Source organism: Crocodylus siamensis, chromosome 4, assembly GCF_052110815.1.
Source record: "Crocodylus siamensis isolate JL-2025a chromosome 4, ASM5211081v1, whole genome shotgun sequence".
Classification (NCBI taxonomy): Eukaryota; Metazoa; Chordata; order Crocodylia; family Crocodylidae; genus Crocodylus; species Crocodylus siamensis.
The window spans coordinates 51273392-51287354 of NC_143398.1; the positions used below are offsets into that span (position 1 = coordinate 51273392).

The window sequence follows — 13963 nt, forward strand, 5'->3', positions numbered from 1 at the left end:
TCATCAGCAAACTTGACAAGTCCACTTCTGACTCCAGTGTCCACATCATTAATGAAGATGTTGAACAATATGGGTCCAAGGACAGAGCCTTGGAGGACCCTACTGGTCACGGGCCACCATGACAATTAACTTCTGTCAGTTACCACCCTCTTGGTCCAACCACGGAGTTCTCCAGCCAATGGATCATGGTGGACCCAAGGCCACAATTGGCCAGTTTCACCAAGAGGTGATCATGGGATACCAGATCGAAGGCTTTTTTGAAGTCAAGATATATGACATCAATCTCTTCTCCCTTGTCCAGGTGATAGGTCACCTGGTCGTAGAAGGAAGATTGGTCAAGCAAGACTTATCCGCAAGAAACCCATGCTGGCTATCCCTCAGGATGTTGGCATCTGCCAGTCCATTAAAGATGGCTTCTTTAATAAACTTTTATATGACCTTCCCTGAAGGGCTGAAGGGTCTAGTTAGCTGGATCCACTTTCCTCCCTTTCTTGAAGATAGGCGCCACATTGGCCTTCTTCCAGTCTTCGGGCACTACACCAGAGCACCAGGATTTTCAAAAATCCGTGCCAGAGACTGGGCTATGATGCTAGCCAGCACCTTGAGTACCCTGGAGTGTATATTGTCTGGGCCGGCTGACTTGAAGGTATCCAGCTTCTCAAGGTGTTCCTTCACAAAGTTGGCATTTATGGAGGGCAGGGGACCTCCCTCACCTGGACCTTCCTGTCTTGTGGTTGGCATGGGCATCCCATGGGACTGATGAAAGACCGACGCAAAGTACCCATTTAATAGGTTGGCTTTTTCCTAGGCGTCAGTTGTCAGCTGTCCCATCTGGTTCAGCAGAGGTCCAATGTTGCCCTTGCTTTTCCTTCAGCTCCCCACATATCTGAAAAAGGACTTTTTATTGTCCTTGATGCTTGAAGCTAGTTGGAGTTCTGTTATAGCCTTGGCTTTCCTGGTTTTCCCCCTGCAGGACTGGACCAGTGCAGAATAATCCTCCTTGGAGGTGAATCCCATCCTCCATCCTTTGTAGGCCTTTCTTTTTAGCCTTAGGAGGTCTGCTAGATCCCTGGAAAGCCACGGGGGCTGCTGTGCCCTCTTGCTGCCTTTCCTCCGAGATGGAATAGAATTAACTTGTGCATTGATTGCTCCCTTGAACAACCACTCTTCCTGAACTCCCCTCCCCCTGGGGTCGTGGTCCCTTAGGGCCTCACTGACAAGCCTCCTGAGCTTGTCAAAGTCAGCTTTCCTGAAGTCAAGGACTTACATGTTGCTGACTGACTTGCCAGCTTTACGGCGAATGGTGAAGGTGATCAGCTCGTGGTCGCTGTCGCCCAGCTTCCCATCGATCACTAGGTCGCTGATTAAGTCATCCCCAGTAGCCAGTACCAGGTCAAGCAGCGCTTTACCTCTCATTGGCCCGTAGAATTCTTGAGTCAGGTAGAGGTCATCCATGCGTGATAGGAAGCTTTGTGTCCACTCAGATTTCGCTGAGTGATCCTCCCATGAGATGGCTGAGTAATTGAAGTCACCCATGACAACCAAGGTCCTGGAGCATGCAGCCTCAGCCAGTTCCCAGGCGAACTCCTGGTCAAGCTCTTGACTTTGGGTGGGAGGTCTGTAGTAGCCTCCCACCATTGTGTCCCCTGTGCCGTGTTCCCCACGGATTTTAACCCAGAGAGTCTCCAGTCATCCACCCTGGTCGCCAACATCAGCTTGCAGGGATGCTTAGCTTTCCTTAACATAGACAGCTACACCCCTGCCCCTTTTATCTACTTGATCCCTCCTGTACAAGGTATAGCCATCTATACCCATGGTCCAGTCATGGGTGGAGTCCCACCAGGTCTGCATCATCCCTATGACATTGTAATTATTAGCATTAAGCAGGAGGATGAATTCCTCCTGCTTATTCCCCAAGCTCCTGGCATTTGTGTACAGGCAGGCAAGTGTCCCCTTGGGGGCTCTTGCTTTGCCCACAGATTGTGCCAGGGCTGGGGCAGGGGGGGCTCCCTTAAGTGCCTTGGCCTGCTGGCTTTGCAAGGGTTGCTCAATGGGCCAGCAGTGGTGGTAGTGCCCCTGTCCCCCAATGGGCTTAGTTTAAAGCCCGGTGGAGCAGGTCAGCCAGTCTGGCTGAGAAGAGCCTCCTCCCCAGGGGAGAGAGGTGGAGGCCATCTCTTTCCAGCAGCTTGCTGCCTCTCTTGCCAAAGAGCGGGGTGTGGTCATGGAAGCCAAAGCCTTCCCAATGACACCAGCACTGCAGTCTTTGGTTGACTGCGTGGATCCTCCTCTCCCTCCTCAGCCCATAGCCCGAGACTGGGAGGATTGAAGAGAACACCACCTGTGCCCCCAGACCCTTTAGCCCTGCTCCCAAATCCCTGTAGCACCCCATGACCCGGCCGGGGGTATGGCTGTGACTGTCTACCCTAGGGGACTCGCAGGCAGGGCCTTGGGCCCTCCTGTGCAAACCCTGTGCTAACTCATGTGCAGGCAGACAAGTGCGCCTGTTTGCGTGGCTCCCTGGAGGGCTGGGTGAGACCTGGCCCAGCTCCCACTCAGCCACCTCCTCCCACTCTCTAGGGGTTAACCCTCTCCCACCATGGGCTCTGCTTACTTCCGGCTGTTCTGGGGGTTGGCGGGGGGCTCTGTGGCTGCTGGGAGGGTCTCTGGGGGGCTTCGGGGGAGTGGGGGTGCAGCGGGCTTTCACCTGTGCGTCTCTCGCTGCTCCTGGAGCCAGCTGTTAAAGCAAGTCTCTTATCATAATAATAAAGTGAACTCTAAATACAGGTTTCATGAATACTTATTTTGCTGCCCTCCCACAGGGCGATGGCCCACACAAGGGGTTGGTCCCTCACACAAGGGCTACGGCCCCCCAACTGGGGACTCAGCCCCTACACAAAGGGTTCGGCCCCCCAACAGAGGGTTCAGCCCCCACACAAGGGCTGCACCCCCCAACAGGGGGTTCATCCCCCACACAAAGGGTTTGGCCCCCCAACAGAGGATTCAGCCCAACAGGGGGTTCATCCTTCACATAAAGGGTATGGCTTCCCAACAGAAGCCAAATGGCCCCCGCAGAGGCTACCACCCCCCCGCAAGGCTCACATGCCCTACCCCAGCCCCCTGATTGCTGCTGCATCTGGCCCCATCCCCCACCAGTTGCTGCAGCCTCCCTAATGGCTGCCCTACCCAGCGCCCCCAGCCCCCAAGGCTATCCCCACTACCCCAGGCACCATCACTTAAAAAACAACAACCAGAAAAAGAACCAAAAAAAAAGGAATATCCAAACTTGGAGCGCGGGGAACATTTTTTTGTTCTCTAACATGCCTGTTGCCCCACCTCAAAGAGGTTTGAGGCGGGGCAAGAGGCACGTGCATGCTGGTGTGGTCGCGCCCAATGAGGCTATACAAAACTTTAGGCTGATTATAAAGAAAACTTTAAACAATGCTATAATTCACCACTCTATAAACAGGTGCAACTTTAAAGCATAAAATATGACAAGCTACCCTAACAATAAAAACAAAAGAAATGCAATTTACTGAGTCAGACCATAGGTCTATCTTGCCAAGTTCCCCATGTCACACAGTGGCAGAGAGGGAGGGGATGCTAAAAGGGAGAATGAACAAGGTATGACTAGGGTTTTTCCCGTATTCCTCTCCCTCTTGCAGCCTCCAACATTTAAGATCTAGGAAGTTCCGTTTCAAGGGCTGTATTCCTAACTCCCATGCTCGATAGCTATCAGTGTACCTTTCCTCCAAGAATTTGTCCATTCCCTTTTTACATCTGGTTAAACTTTCAGTTTTCATAATATCTTGTGGCAATTAGTTTTACACTTTAATTATACACTGTGTAAAAATGAACTTCCTTTTGTTAATTTTAAACTTACTACCTACTAGTTTCATTTTATGGCCCTTAGTTCTTGTAGTGTGAGAGATGGTAAATAATAAATTCCTATTTACTTTCTCTTTGCCATGTAGTATTCTGGCAACCCTTATCATGTCCCCCCCCTTAAGTGTCTCTTTCCTAAACTGAATAGGCCTGGTTCTCTTCAGTCTCTCCTCAAATGGAAGCCCCTCCATACCATCATTGTTACCTTTTCAAGTTCTTTAAGTTCTTCTTGAGGCGTGGGGACCAAAACTGGGCACAATATTTGAAGTGTGTACTCAACATGGATTTATAAAGGGAGATAATGATACTTTTTGCTTTGTTTACAATTCCCTTAACAATTCCTAACATTTTATTCGACTTTTTGATGGCAGCTGAGGATTGAACTGATGTTTTTAGCCAACAGTCCACAATGGCTCCCAAATCTATTTCCTGTGTGGTAACAGCTAAACTAGAGCTAATTATACTGTAGGTATAGCTTGGGTTATTTTTGCCCAGGTCTATCCCTTTACATTTATCTTCATTGAATTTCATCTGCCATTCCCTCAGTGGTGTCAGATCATTCTGCAGTTCCTCAGTCTGCACTGGTCTTTACCACTGAATAATTTTGTCATCTACAAATTTGGTCACTTTCCAACTCATCCCCTTTTCCAGATCATTTATGAATAAGTTAACAGTACTAGTCCCAACACCCTGCTGCTTACATCTTGAAAACTGACCACTTACATTCAGTCTTTGTTTTTTTATCTTTAAACCAATTTCTAATCCATGATGGGACGTTCCCTGTAACCCCAGGACTACATAACTTAATTAAGAGCCTCCGATGGGGGATTCTGTCATAACCTTTTTGAAGTCCAGATACTGTATGTCAACTGGATCACCCTAATCCACCTGCCTATTAACACCATTAAATAACTCTACTATGTTGGCAAGGCATGATTTCTCTTTGACTAAACCACACTGATTCCTCCCTGGCAAGTCATGTTCATTCATGAGCTGAACAATGCTTTTATTTTTTATTACTGTTCCTACCAGTTTTCCAGGAACAGGTGAAATAGAGTATTTCCTGTACCTTGGAAGCCACCTCTCACAGAAGGCGGATGTTAACAAAGAAATCCAACATTGCCTTAAATGTGCAAGTGCAGCCTTTGAATGCTCAAGGAAATGGGTGTTCAAAGATCATGACATCAGCTCCGAAACCAAGCTTAGGGTTTATCAAGCAGTTGTGATCCCCACCTAACTGTATGGAGTGGAGATGTGGACAGCATATAGGAAACACCTCAAGTCAATGGAGAAGTACCATCAACGCTGACTGTGGAAGATCCTACAAATCCCGTGGGAAGACGGACGCACCCATATTAGCATCCTCTCACAAGCAAACACCACGAGAATCAAGGCAATGATCATCCAACATCAACTTTCCTGGGCCAGCCACATAATCGAGATGTCCAACTCCAGACTCCTAAAGCAAATTTTACTCTCCCAGCTCAGTCGAAGCATATGCTCAAGAGGAAGGCAGAGACCAGTTCAAGGACATCCTTAAAGCCAACCTGAACAAATTCAACATTATTTGCATTTGCAACACCGCCCCAAATGGAGGAAGAGTCTGCTGCAAGGAAATCAATACTTTGAAACCTTATGACAACAACAGGAGATGGAAACAGGGGGTGGAAGAAACCAGCATTTCATGGACTGAATCAAGGATCTGGAGCCACCCATCCCACATGGAAACACATGGCCCAGTTGTAAAAATCCACTGATCCCAGATCAGCCTCATCAGCCATCTTCAAACGCCCAGATAAGGCAATCATGGAAGACAATCATCCCTGACTATGAGGGATTACTGAAGAGAGTTCCCCAAGTCCCCTCTAAAGCTCTTTCTAAAATTTGGAACCACGCTGGTAACCCTCCAATCCTCTGATACTGAGGCTGGTTTTAATGACAAAAACTGCCGTGCATACTATCATTAGGAGTTAGGCAGTTTCCAATCTGAGTGCCTTCAGGATCCTAGAGTGAATGCCATTAGGTCCTGCTGATTTGCTACTGTTTAATTATCAATTTCCTCTATGACCTCATCTATTGAAACCTCAGTTTAGGTCAGCTCCACAGACTTGTCCCTAGAAAGGAATGGATCTGATGAGGGAATCTCCCTAATACCCTTCAGAGAAGACAGATGCAAATAACGCATTTAATTTCTTAGCAATGACCCTGTTATCCTTTCATCCCTTAGTACTCCTTGTATACCCCAATTATCCAAAGGTCCAACTGACTCCTTGCAGGTCTTAGGCTCCTAATATACTTAAAAGCTAACAATAAAAAATATTTCTTTATGTCTCTAGCAAGTTCCTCCTCAAATTCTTTCTTAGCTTGTCTTATTGCAGTTTTACATTTGATTTGCCAGAGTTTGTGCTCTTTTTTATTTTTCTCATTAGGATGCGACTTCCACCTTTTGAAAGAAGCCTTTTTTCTATTTATTGCCTTTGCCACTCTGCCATTACACCGTGCTGGTTTTCTTTTGGTCCCTCAAAAACCCATCTCTGTAAGAATTTAGTGAGCGATTACATTGCAAAACACACTTTGTTGTCCACATTGTGTTTATTTTTGAAGTATGAAGTCATGCCTACAGTTCCAGGCTGATGTCTCACAGGAGAACGTCATACTTCTTGTAAGTTGAGAAAAGTTAAAATAAAGAATTCACCAGTGGTCAAATGTCCTTTTCCCTCTCTATTCACAAAACAGCCCTAATCCAGAAAAAAAGCTTCTTAAAGTATACTTTATAATTCTATACAAACAACTTGCCATTTCAAATTTCTACCCAAATCATGAAAGACAGCCATATAGTTTCCCCCTAAACTAAATGTTGCTGATTTTGTTTTGTATTGAGCTGTGTGACTATGTCAAATTCCTCCTAATGAGGAGGATGTGTTTGCAATTTCACTTCAAGATATTTCAATAAGATTCTCATCTTTTCCTTAATATGTTCATTTGAGATAGACTTTGCTATAAAACACATTCAGATGCTGCTGATTTAGCTATGGTCTCCTGCTGGGTTTTCTATTGCCTTAACACACACTTATCATTAATGTAAAACCCACCAACTCTGATTCTCACTTCAGACTGAATGTGTGATTGAAAAAGCTGGTGATGGAATTACTTCTCTTGGGGAGGCAGAGGAGAAGCCATTTGGAGAGGGACACCCTAAAGAAAACATAAAGCAGAAGAAACAGAAAGAGGGGACAAGGAGGTTGATATTCTTCCTTCTCCCCCAAAGCTATTCTCGAACAGAATATCCCACTCATTTTTTACATCCTCTTCAAAGTAGCATACTGAATCTTCTTTCTCTCATGAAATCATCTCAGATTCCCAGCAGCCAGGACAATATATAGGCATATAATAAGCACAGAAGAAGAGTATGAGTTCGGACTTTAATCTTGAAACCTTTTTCTAGGGTCAGGTGGCTTTTAAGCTACTCCTAGGGTCCACACAAGACAACTTATTGCACATTAGACTAATTTACATGTGCAGAGTAATTACTGCACAGTAGATTAGTTTAACATGCTGTTTTCTAGTACCTGTAGAAAACAGGTATTAGAAATTGGCACATTAAACCAATCCACTGAAGTGCACATGTAGACACCAACAGGGAGCAAATTGCTCCTGGTCAGCCTAGGCACTAGCCAGGGACCACAGCAGGCAAGAAGAGCTGCTCCGGCTCGGTGGGATGCAGCCTCCCAGTCCCATGAACATCAGGAACTGTCCCAATCTCCACAAGTTGGGAAAGCAGTTGCCTGGCAGGTGGGACAGCTCTCCCAGCCATATGGAGATTGGGAACCATCCCTATCTCCACAGGGCTAGGAGGCAGCAGCCTGGCAGTCGGGACAGCTCTCCCTCATCCTGTGCCCCCTGCCAGCCTGGAGCTGGTACCTGGGGAAGCCTGGAGCTCCCCCTGGCAGGAGCAGCCCTAAACTGAACTGCTCCCATTGGGAGCAAATTTATTTTCAACAGGTGCACATTCAGACTTGTGTAGGGGCCCAGTTTAACATGCCTCAATTTTCTGTGCAGGAAATTCAGGTGCATTAAAGGCACATGTAGACATGCCCCTAGTGGCCCAAATTAAAATTTTCTGTTAATTTATAGCAAGAACCATTTTGCTCAACAGCCTTCTTGCTTATGAAGTTGGACGACTAGGTTCTAGGTCCAATTCATCCAAAGAATATTTGAATACACTTCTCTCACTTCCCAGAAAAGTGTCCTAACTACCAGGCAATGGGCCAGGGAAGACTGAGGATGTCCTCTAACCCTCCTGTTGAAGCTTCCCCACTAGGAAGCCCCGAGTGTAATATTTGTGAGGCCAGAAGAACAAGGAAGAAAGAACCAGATTCTGTAGTACAACAGACAAGTAATAATTTGGGAGGCAGTCTGTCCTGGACTCTGGCCCCTAGGACTACACATGATAGTGATTCTCAACCAGGGTGTCATGAGATCTTTTTAAGGGTGCAGTCTTAGCACTGTTAGGTATGCGAATAACTATACACGATTCACAAGGTAAACCCAGAGACTTCAAACATGTCAAAACGTTCTTGACTTTATGTGTTCTTTCTGAGTTCCTTGCAACAGAATTGTTCTATTGTTTCTGTTAGTCAAAAAATGCTGTGCTGGCCATTTCCTCTGCCGCCTCCGCACTGATGTGCATGGAGTCTAATGAGTGGGGCCTTAAATCTAAAAAGGTTGGGAACCACTGACTTATGCATTTAATAATGACTGCATAAAATTCATAAACAGCATTGGTTCTCTCAGTTCCCTATGCATGCTTCCTAAACACTATGTTATTTGGCAAAAAGTGAGTGGGGATTACTCCCCACTTCTGCGATGATTAAATTTTAGGTGCCTTGTATGTAATAGACTTTGCCTTTGTAATACTCAGTGTGATTTGCATGTTGCTGTAGTTGCACTAATTCATTTTCAGACAACTGAAAAAGCTGTATAGTCATAATTACCATAAGCTAGTAGTAAATTTGTAATTGAAGAATTTAAATAGCATTTACAAATTATGCTAAAACTGATCCAGAGGGACTCCATTTCCATTTAAAAATAACTAAATAAAAAAGTCCATAAAACTAGATAACTTCAATTATGGAAAATCTTTTAAAGCTTGTTTTGGCTAGATTCTTCAATCCACAAAGTACCATTGGCACACCTGAATGTATTGCACTGTTCATCCCTGGTGCTCAGATCTAGAGGATGGGTGCAAGTCTGTCATAGCTCCCAGCTACAAAACTCAGTAACTCAGCTCAGACTGAAGAGTTTAATACTTTTAATTCTTCAGAGTCCTAGGAACAAATAAGATAGCATTCGTTACAGGTTTACACTGAGGCTCTCATTCTGCCAAATGCCACACATTAGCAGATGACAGGGCCAAATAAAACCCTATTAAAGCTGCTGGGGCAGGCACAGGTGTCTTCTTATGTAGGACAGCTGTTAGATTCAAAGCCCAAGATTGCAAAGGGCCAATAAGATGTAGGAGGAATACAGATTAGGGAGATATGGGTTTGTGTTCATTTTCAAGGCTTAAAGTTAAAATCTGGGAATCCATTTGAAAGACTAGAATACATACTGAAGTCAAGTTGCTTTCCATCTGGTTTCCAGCAGCCATATACAAGAGAATAAGAGAATTCAGTCTTTCATATAACAAGCTGGGTTGTCTCAGGGGTCCATGTCTAGTTTAAAATAAAACAGTTGTGATAGATGTTCACAAAGAAAAGGAAAACTACATACAAAAACATGAAAATAGGCTACTGAGACCTAAATGGATAAATACCACACAAATTTAAAAGCAAAGTAACAACAATCAAGAAAAAAAGTATAGGTTTACATGTAATTTTTATTTATTTGATATTCCCATTTGTTTAAAAATCAGTCTGTACCTGTCATGAGTTAAATTGCACTAGTATGTTAGGTGAAATCCAATGATTTTTGCCTTGCAGGTAAAATGCCTGCAGATTAGTAAATGTCTCTCTCAATGTCAAAGCTTCCCTTAATTGCTGTTCTCTTCACACAGCAGCTGGTTTAAAATGCTACTCTGTTTCAGAGCCTTCAGGCTGGAAATATCTTCACTAATGACAGGGATTTCTTCTTTTTGGTTCTCAGCTGTCAGTTCATCTTCACTGTCTGACAATGCACACAGAAGTGTGTCATTTTCATAGGTAGGAAAATAATACCTGAAAGCAAGAATATTTAAGAAGATAATATTAACAGAGTCATGTGCTTTGTTGTTCAGATAGCTCACACACAGAGCTCAGACAAACTTTTCTTAGAATGAATAGAGGCCTGGCTGGGCCGGGGGAAGAACTAGTCTTAGTTGGTGGGAGGGAGCGCAGCTGTTAAGTGTTTGACCCTCTAGTAAACCGTTGCCTGTGGTGTACAGGAACTAGGAGAGAGTGTGGGAGAATGTTTTTTGCTTGAGGTATCGAATAAACACTCTGGAAGCCTGGGTTTTAGTGGAATTCTGGCTTTTATTTTTGGGAGGTGGTTTTTTGATTTTTGCAGGGAATCGTTAGTATTCTGCCCACCGATTCCTTGCGTTCCATGAAAGTTTAGAATTGATCAGATGCAGCATTCCAAAAGTTACTGTGTTGCTGACAAACAGGAATGCCAACAATGTGAATGTATGGCTTCAGCTCACTTGGCCAAAAGCGTGACCGACTGTGAATGATCGCTGTGATTCGATTCAGTTTGATTCTACGTAATAATAATAGGATTTGGGGGTTGTGTGTATTATGTAGACCCCCCGCATCCCCAAATACTTAAATACTGCACAATTCTTTCAGGATTTTTACTGTTCCCTCAGGGTAAGACCAGCCCTCATAACGAAGATTTCTACAAGATGTGCCACATTTACCTGAAGGAGTCTTCAGAGAAGATTAAGTTAGCTGCTTTAGCAGTGTGTTTCCTTGTGTTATGATTTTAAAGGTGGTTACACCCTCAACTCTTTTTCAGCCCTCACCTGAAATTACTTAAGATTTTTTTCTCCTGTTCATATCCCACCTCGTGGCTGAAGATACAGGCTGTGGTTACTGTTTGCTGCTGTCTGTGAAAAACAGCACTGTAGATTTCTCTCCTGTTTGCTTTTAACTGTTCCTCACCACAATCAGGCCAAGAGAGATGGGAGCTACCTTCATAAAACAGCACCAAAGTAATAGTCCAGAACACTACAGTGCACAATTGAGCCCCTGTGCAATTAAGGTTTTTTTTTTAAAGCAGGCTTCTGGGTGGCTGAACCTACTGGATGCCTGGGATGGGAGTTACAAGCATGAAGTGGAACAGAGTGTTGGAAAAGTCAAGCTGTTAGTACATCTTATAAGAGCTGTACAGAGAATAGAGCAAGTGCTTCAGTGTCAGGAGCCATTCCTTCTCCGTGCATCTAGGATCTGTGGAACATCACAAACCATAGTGTTGCGGTGTCTGGGAGAGCACTCTCTCCAACCTTTCCGATTACAGACACTGGGGAATTGTATAAGCTTCGGGATCATACATCTACCATCACCTGGGTCTAACGGAACGTCAGGTAGTTTTGGGTACTCTGTCATTAGCACAGAATGGAACATCAGATTATACTGCCATGAGTACTGTCCAACTTCGTGGGACACAGCAGTGAAAATACACTGCACCTGGTTAGCCGAGGCAGCAGGGGGCCAGACCTCTGCCTGCTGCCTAGCCACAGGACTGCACACTGGGGCATTCTCGTATCCCAGCGCTGCCCTCCTGGAGTCTGGGCTGAACCCCTGGACCTGTCAGCCTGCGGCTGCTCTGTCATAACTCAAACTGCTGTGGTCCTGGGCATAGCATCTGCCTATGCCATTAAGACATCATTATATATGCCAGTACAGTTTGCTCCCAAGGTTAGCACTGTGCCATAATGGCACATATAGATGCCCCCAGGGGATGTTCTCTGCCAGACCAGGGGCAGGCGAACCTACCAGCCACTAGTGCTGCTAACATCCCCAGCTGAGCCCAGCTTCCTATGCAGCCTGGAGCAGGGTAAGAGTGACCTTGAAGACTCACACCTGCTTTGGAACTATACAAAAAGTCCCCACCTACTGCTCTCACGGTGTAGTCGACTCACCCAGTGTGGAAATAGAGAGAGGTTGGAGTGGGCTGTAGCCACCCCTGCAGCCACATCACTGCTCATGCACCCCCACCTTTACAAAATCCTGGATCTGCCCATGTATACTGATATGAAGACAAATTACCCCATGATGACAAATGCAGGAGGAAAAAACAAGTCAGCACTTACTGAGGCTGATCCCACGTAGATGTGGCTGGCAGGAATGCAATGTGTTTGGTCTCTTCCATATGGCTTATTAATTCAATCTTAGATTGAAATTTCTCCTGGCAACTGTAGCAGCGACTCTGGTGGATTTCCCTTCTGATGAAGTTCACCAACTTCACTTGCTGATAAAACTTTAAACCTGGCGAACAGCAGAAACCAACCACTTCAAAAAAAACAAATATCAACAAAGCGCTTCTAAATAAAGAAGTGGGTCAAGGCTGCTAACCTTCCCCTGAAGATATATATGGTCTGGGTATTGTAATTCTGTAAATCTCTCTCAGTATTTCTTCTTCCAGCTGAAGTGAATTTGGCCACTGATACAGCTGAATAATGATGGATGATTTGTTTCCCTTCACAGCATATTGGAAAACAAACAATAGCCAAATGTGGCCCAGGACACAGTCTGCATCATGCTCCCATGTTACCTCCAAGTTGAAAGGAGATCTGAATTGCCTTTTTCTTTTTTTGGAATAATGACCATGGGATGATTGGGTCAAGGCATGTGCTCTCAAAACAAGAGATTTGCAGAAACTGTTCCATGAAAGAACCCAACATTTCAAAAGAGAATATTGAATATATCTTAGGCTGGAGCAATGTTCCAAAAAAAGGAGCAAACAAAAAGGGCTTGGCTGTCCTTTGTCAGCTGGCAGAGGTAGTGTTTTCATAATGAAGAAGTTAAAAATATCTGAAAAAGATTAAATCTGACCGGTTTTCCAGTATCCTTAAAATGTGGTTTTCCCCAAACTAAGGCAGATTCTGACAATTACAGCAACTCTTACTTACCATTCTCTGATTTTATTTTAAGAAGGTCAAATCCATGTGCTTCCTGACAAAAAGAAAAGGCTTATTATTTCTAGTATGCCAGACTAAAAGCAGCTCAACTTTTTACAGATATAATAAAATCCACTAATTTTGAGTTTACCAAGTCTTTTGTATGTCGTGATTTTAAATATCATTCTTTGTTTAGAATCCAGGTTTCAGTTTAAAAGTGCTTTGCTATTCAAAGCATTAAGTCAGCAAGTTAGTGTAGTTAAAACAATTTTATTGCAACCTCTCTCTCTGCCATGTATAGAAACTGCACACATGCCAACAACAATTAGTCACACCCTTGCTATAAAATGTGGCTCCCCTGAATTTTCTGCGGAGCATCCACTGGAGATGCAATGTCTCTGTTCTGTACTAAAGAGGGCATTCTAGTACAACAGAAGATCTGATCTCAAAGTTGCTACAATCCTGCGCTATTAAGCGTCACGTCACCTTAATAAAGCAAATACTATTTAAACATGTCGTACTTGCATGTGGAGATGTAATTGTTCTGTGGTGTCCACTTGCTGTTCACAAAATAGACAAACAGCATGCACGGGATGCTCTTCCCAGTCAGACCAGTCTCTGGGATTAATGAAACAAAGGGCACAAATTGCTGAAGGGAAAGGCTTGAAGAGATTCTTTATGAAAGCTAAACTGATAGTGTAAAAGAGTAAGCTTAGTTTTACACTCACTCGGCACATCTATACGTGAAATTAATGCAAATGAATAAACTCTGGAGCATATCACAACAGAGTTTATTGCCTCTGTGCACCGTGTCTTCATATGTGCCCAGGACTGCAACACACTTTACCTGGGCTGAAGCAGCCCCAGCTGGAAGGGGACCACGGGGGTCAGTCTATCAGCCTGGGGCTGTTTCAACCTGGCTCAATATGCTGCAGAGGGGCTGGCTGAGGCACAATGGTGCTTTAAGTGGAGCTAGCTGGCAGG

At 44.6% G+C, this 13963-nt stretch overlaps 1 protein-coding gene and 1 long non-coding RNA gene across 2 annotated transcripts in view; one reads left to right on the forward strand and one right to left on the reverse strand.

The window, feature by feature from the left end:
* The window catches only part of LOC149865718 (uncharacterized), a 132215-nt gene extending 120049 nt beyond the window's left edge, over positions 1-12166 (forward strand). Inside the window, exon 4 of the long non-coding RNA XR_016441752.1 lies at positions 10727-12166. This is a non-coding gene — a long non-coding RNA (uncharacterized LOC149865718). The remainder of the gene's footprint in view (positions 1-10726) is intronic.
* ZNF277 (zinc finger protein 277) overlaps positions 6456-13963 on the reverse strand; it is a 90814-nt gene continuing 83306 nt past the window's right edge. The window contains exons 9-12 of the mRNA XM_090042284.1: positions 13501-13597; positions 12992-13034; positions 12173-12347; positions 6456-10097 (exon numbers count right to left, since the gene is read on the reverse strand). Of these exons, the coding sequence (XP_089898410.1) occupies positions 9914-10097; positions 12173-12347; positions 12992-13034; positions 13501-13597 (499 nt within the window). The 3' untranslated portion in view covers positions 6456-9913. The remainder of the gene's footprint in view (positions 10098-12172; positions 12348-12991; positions 13035-13500; positions 13598-13963) is intronic.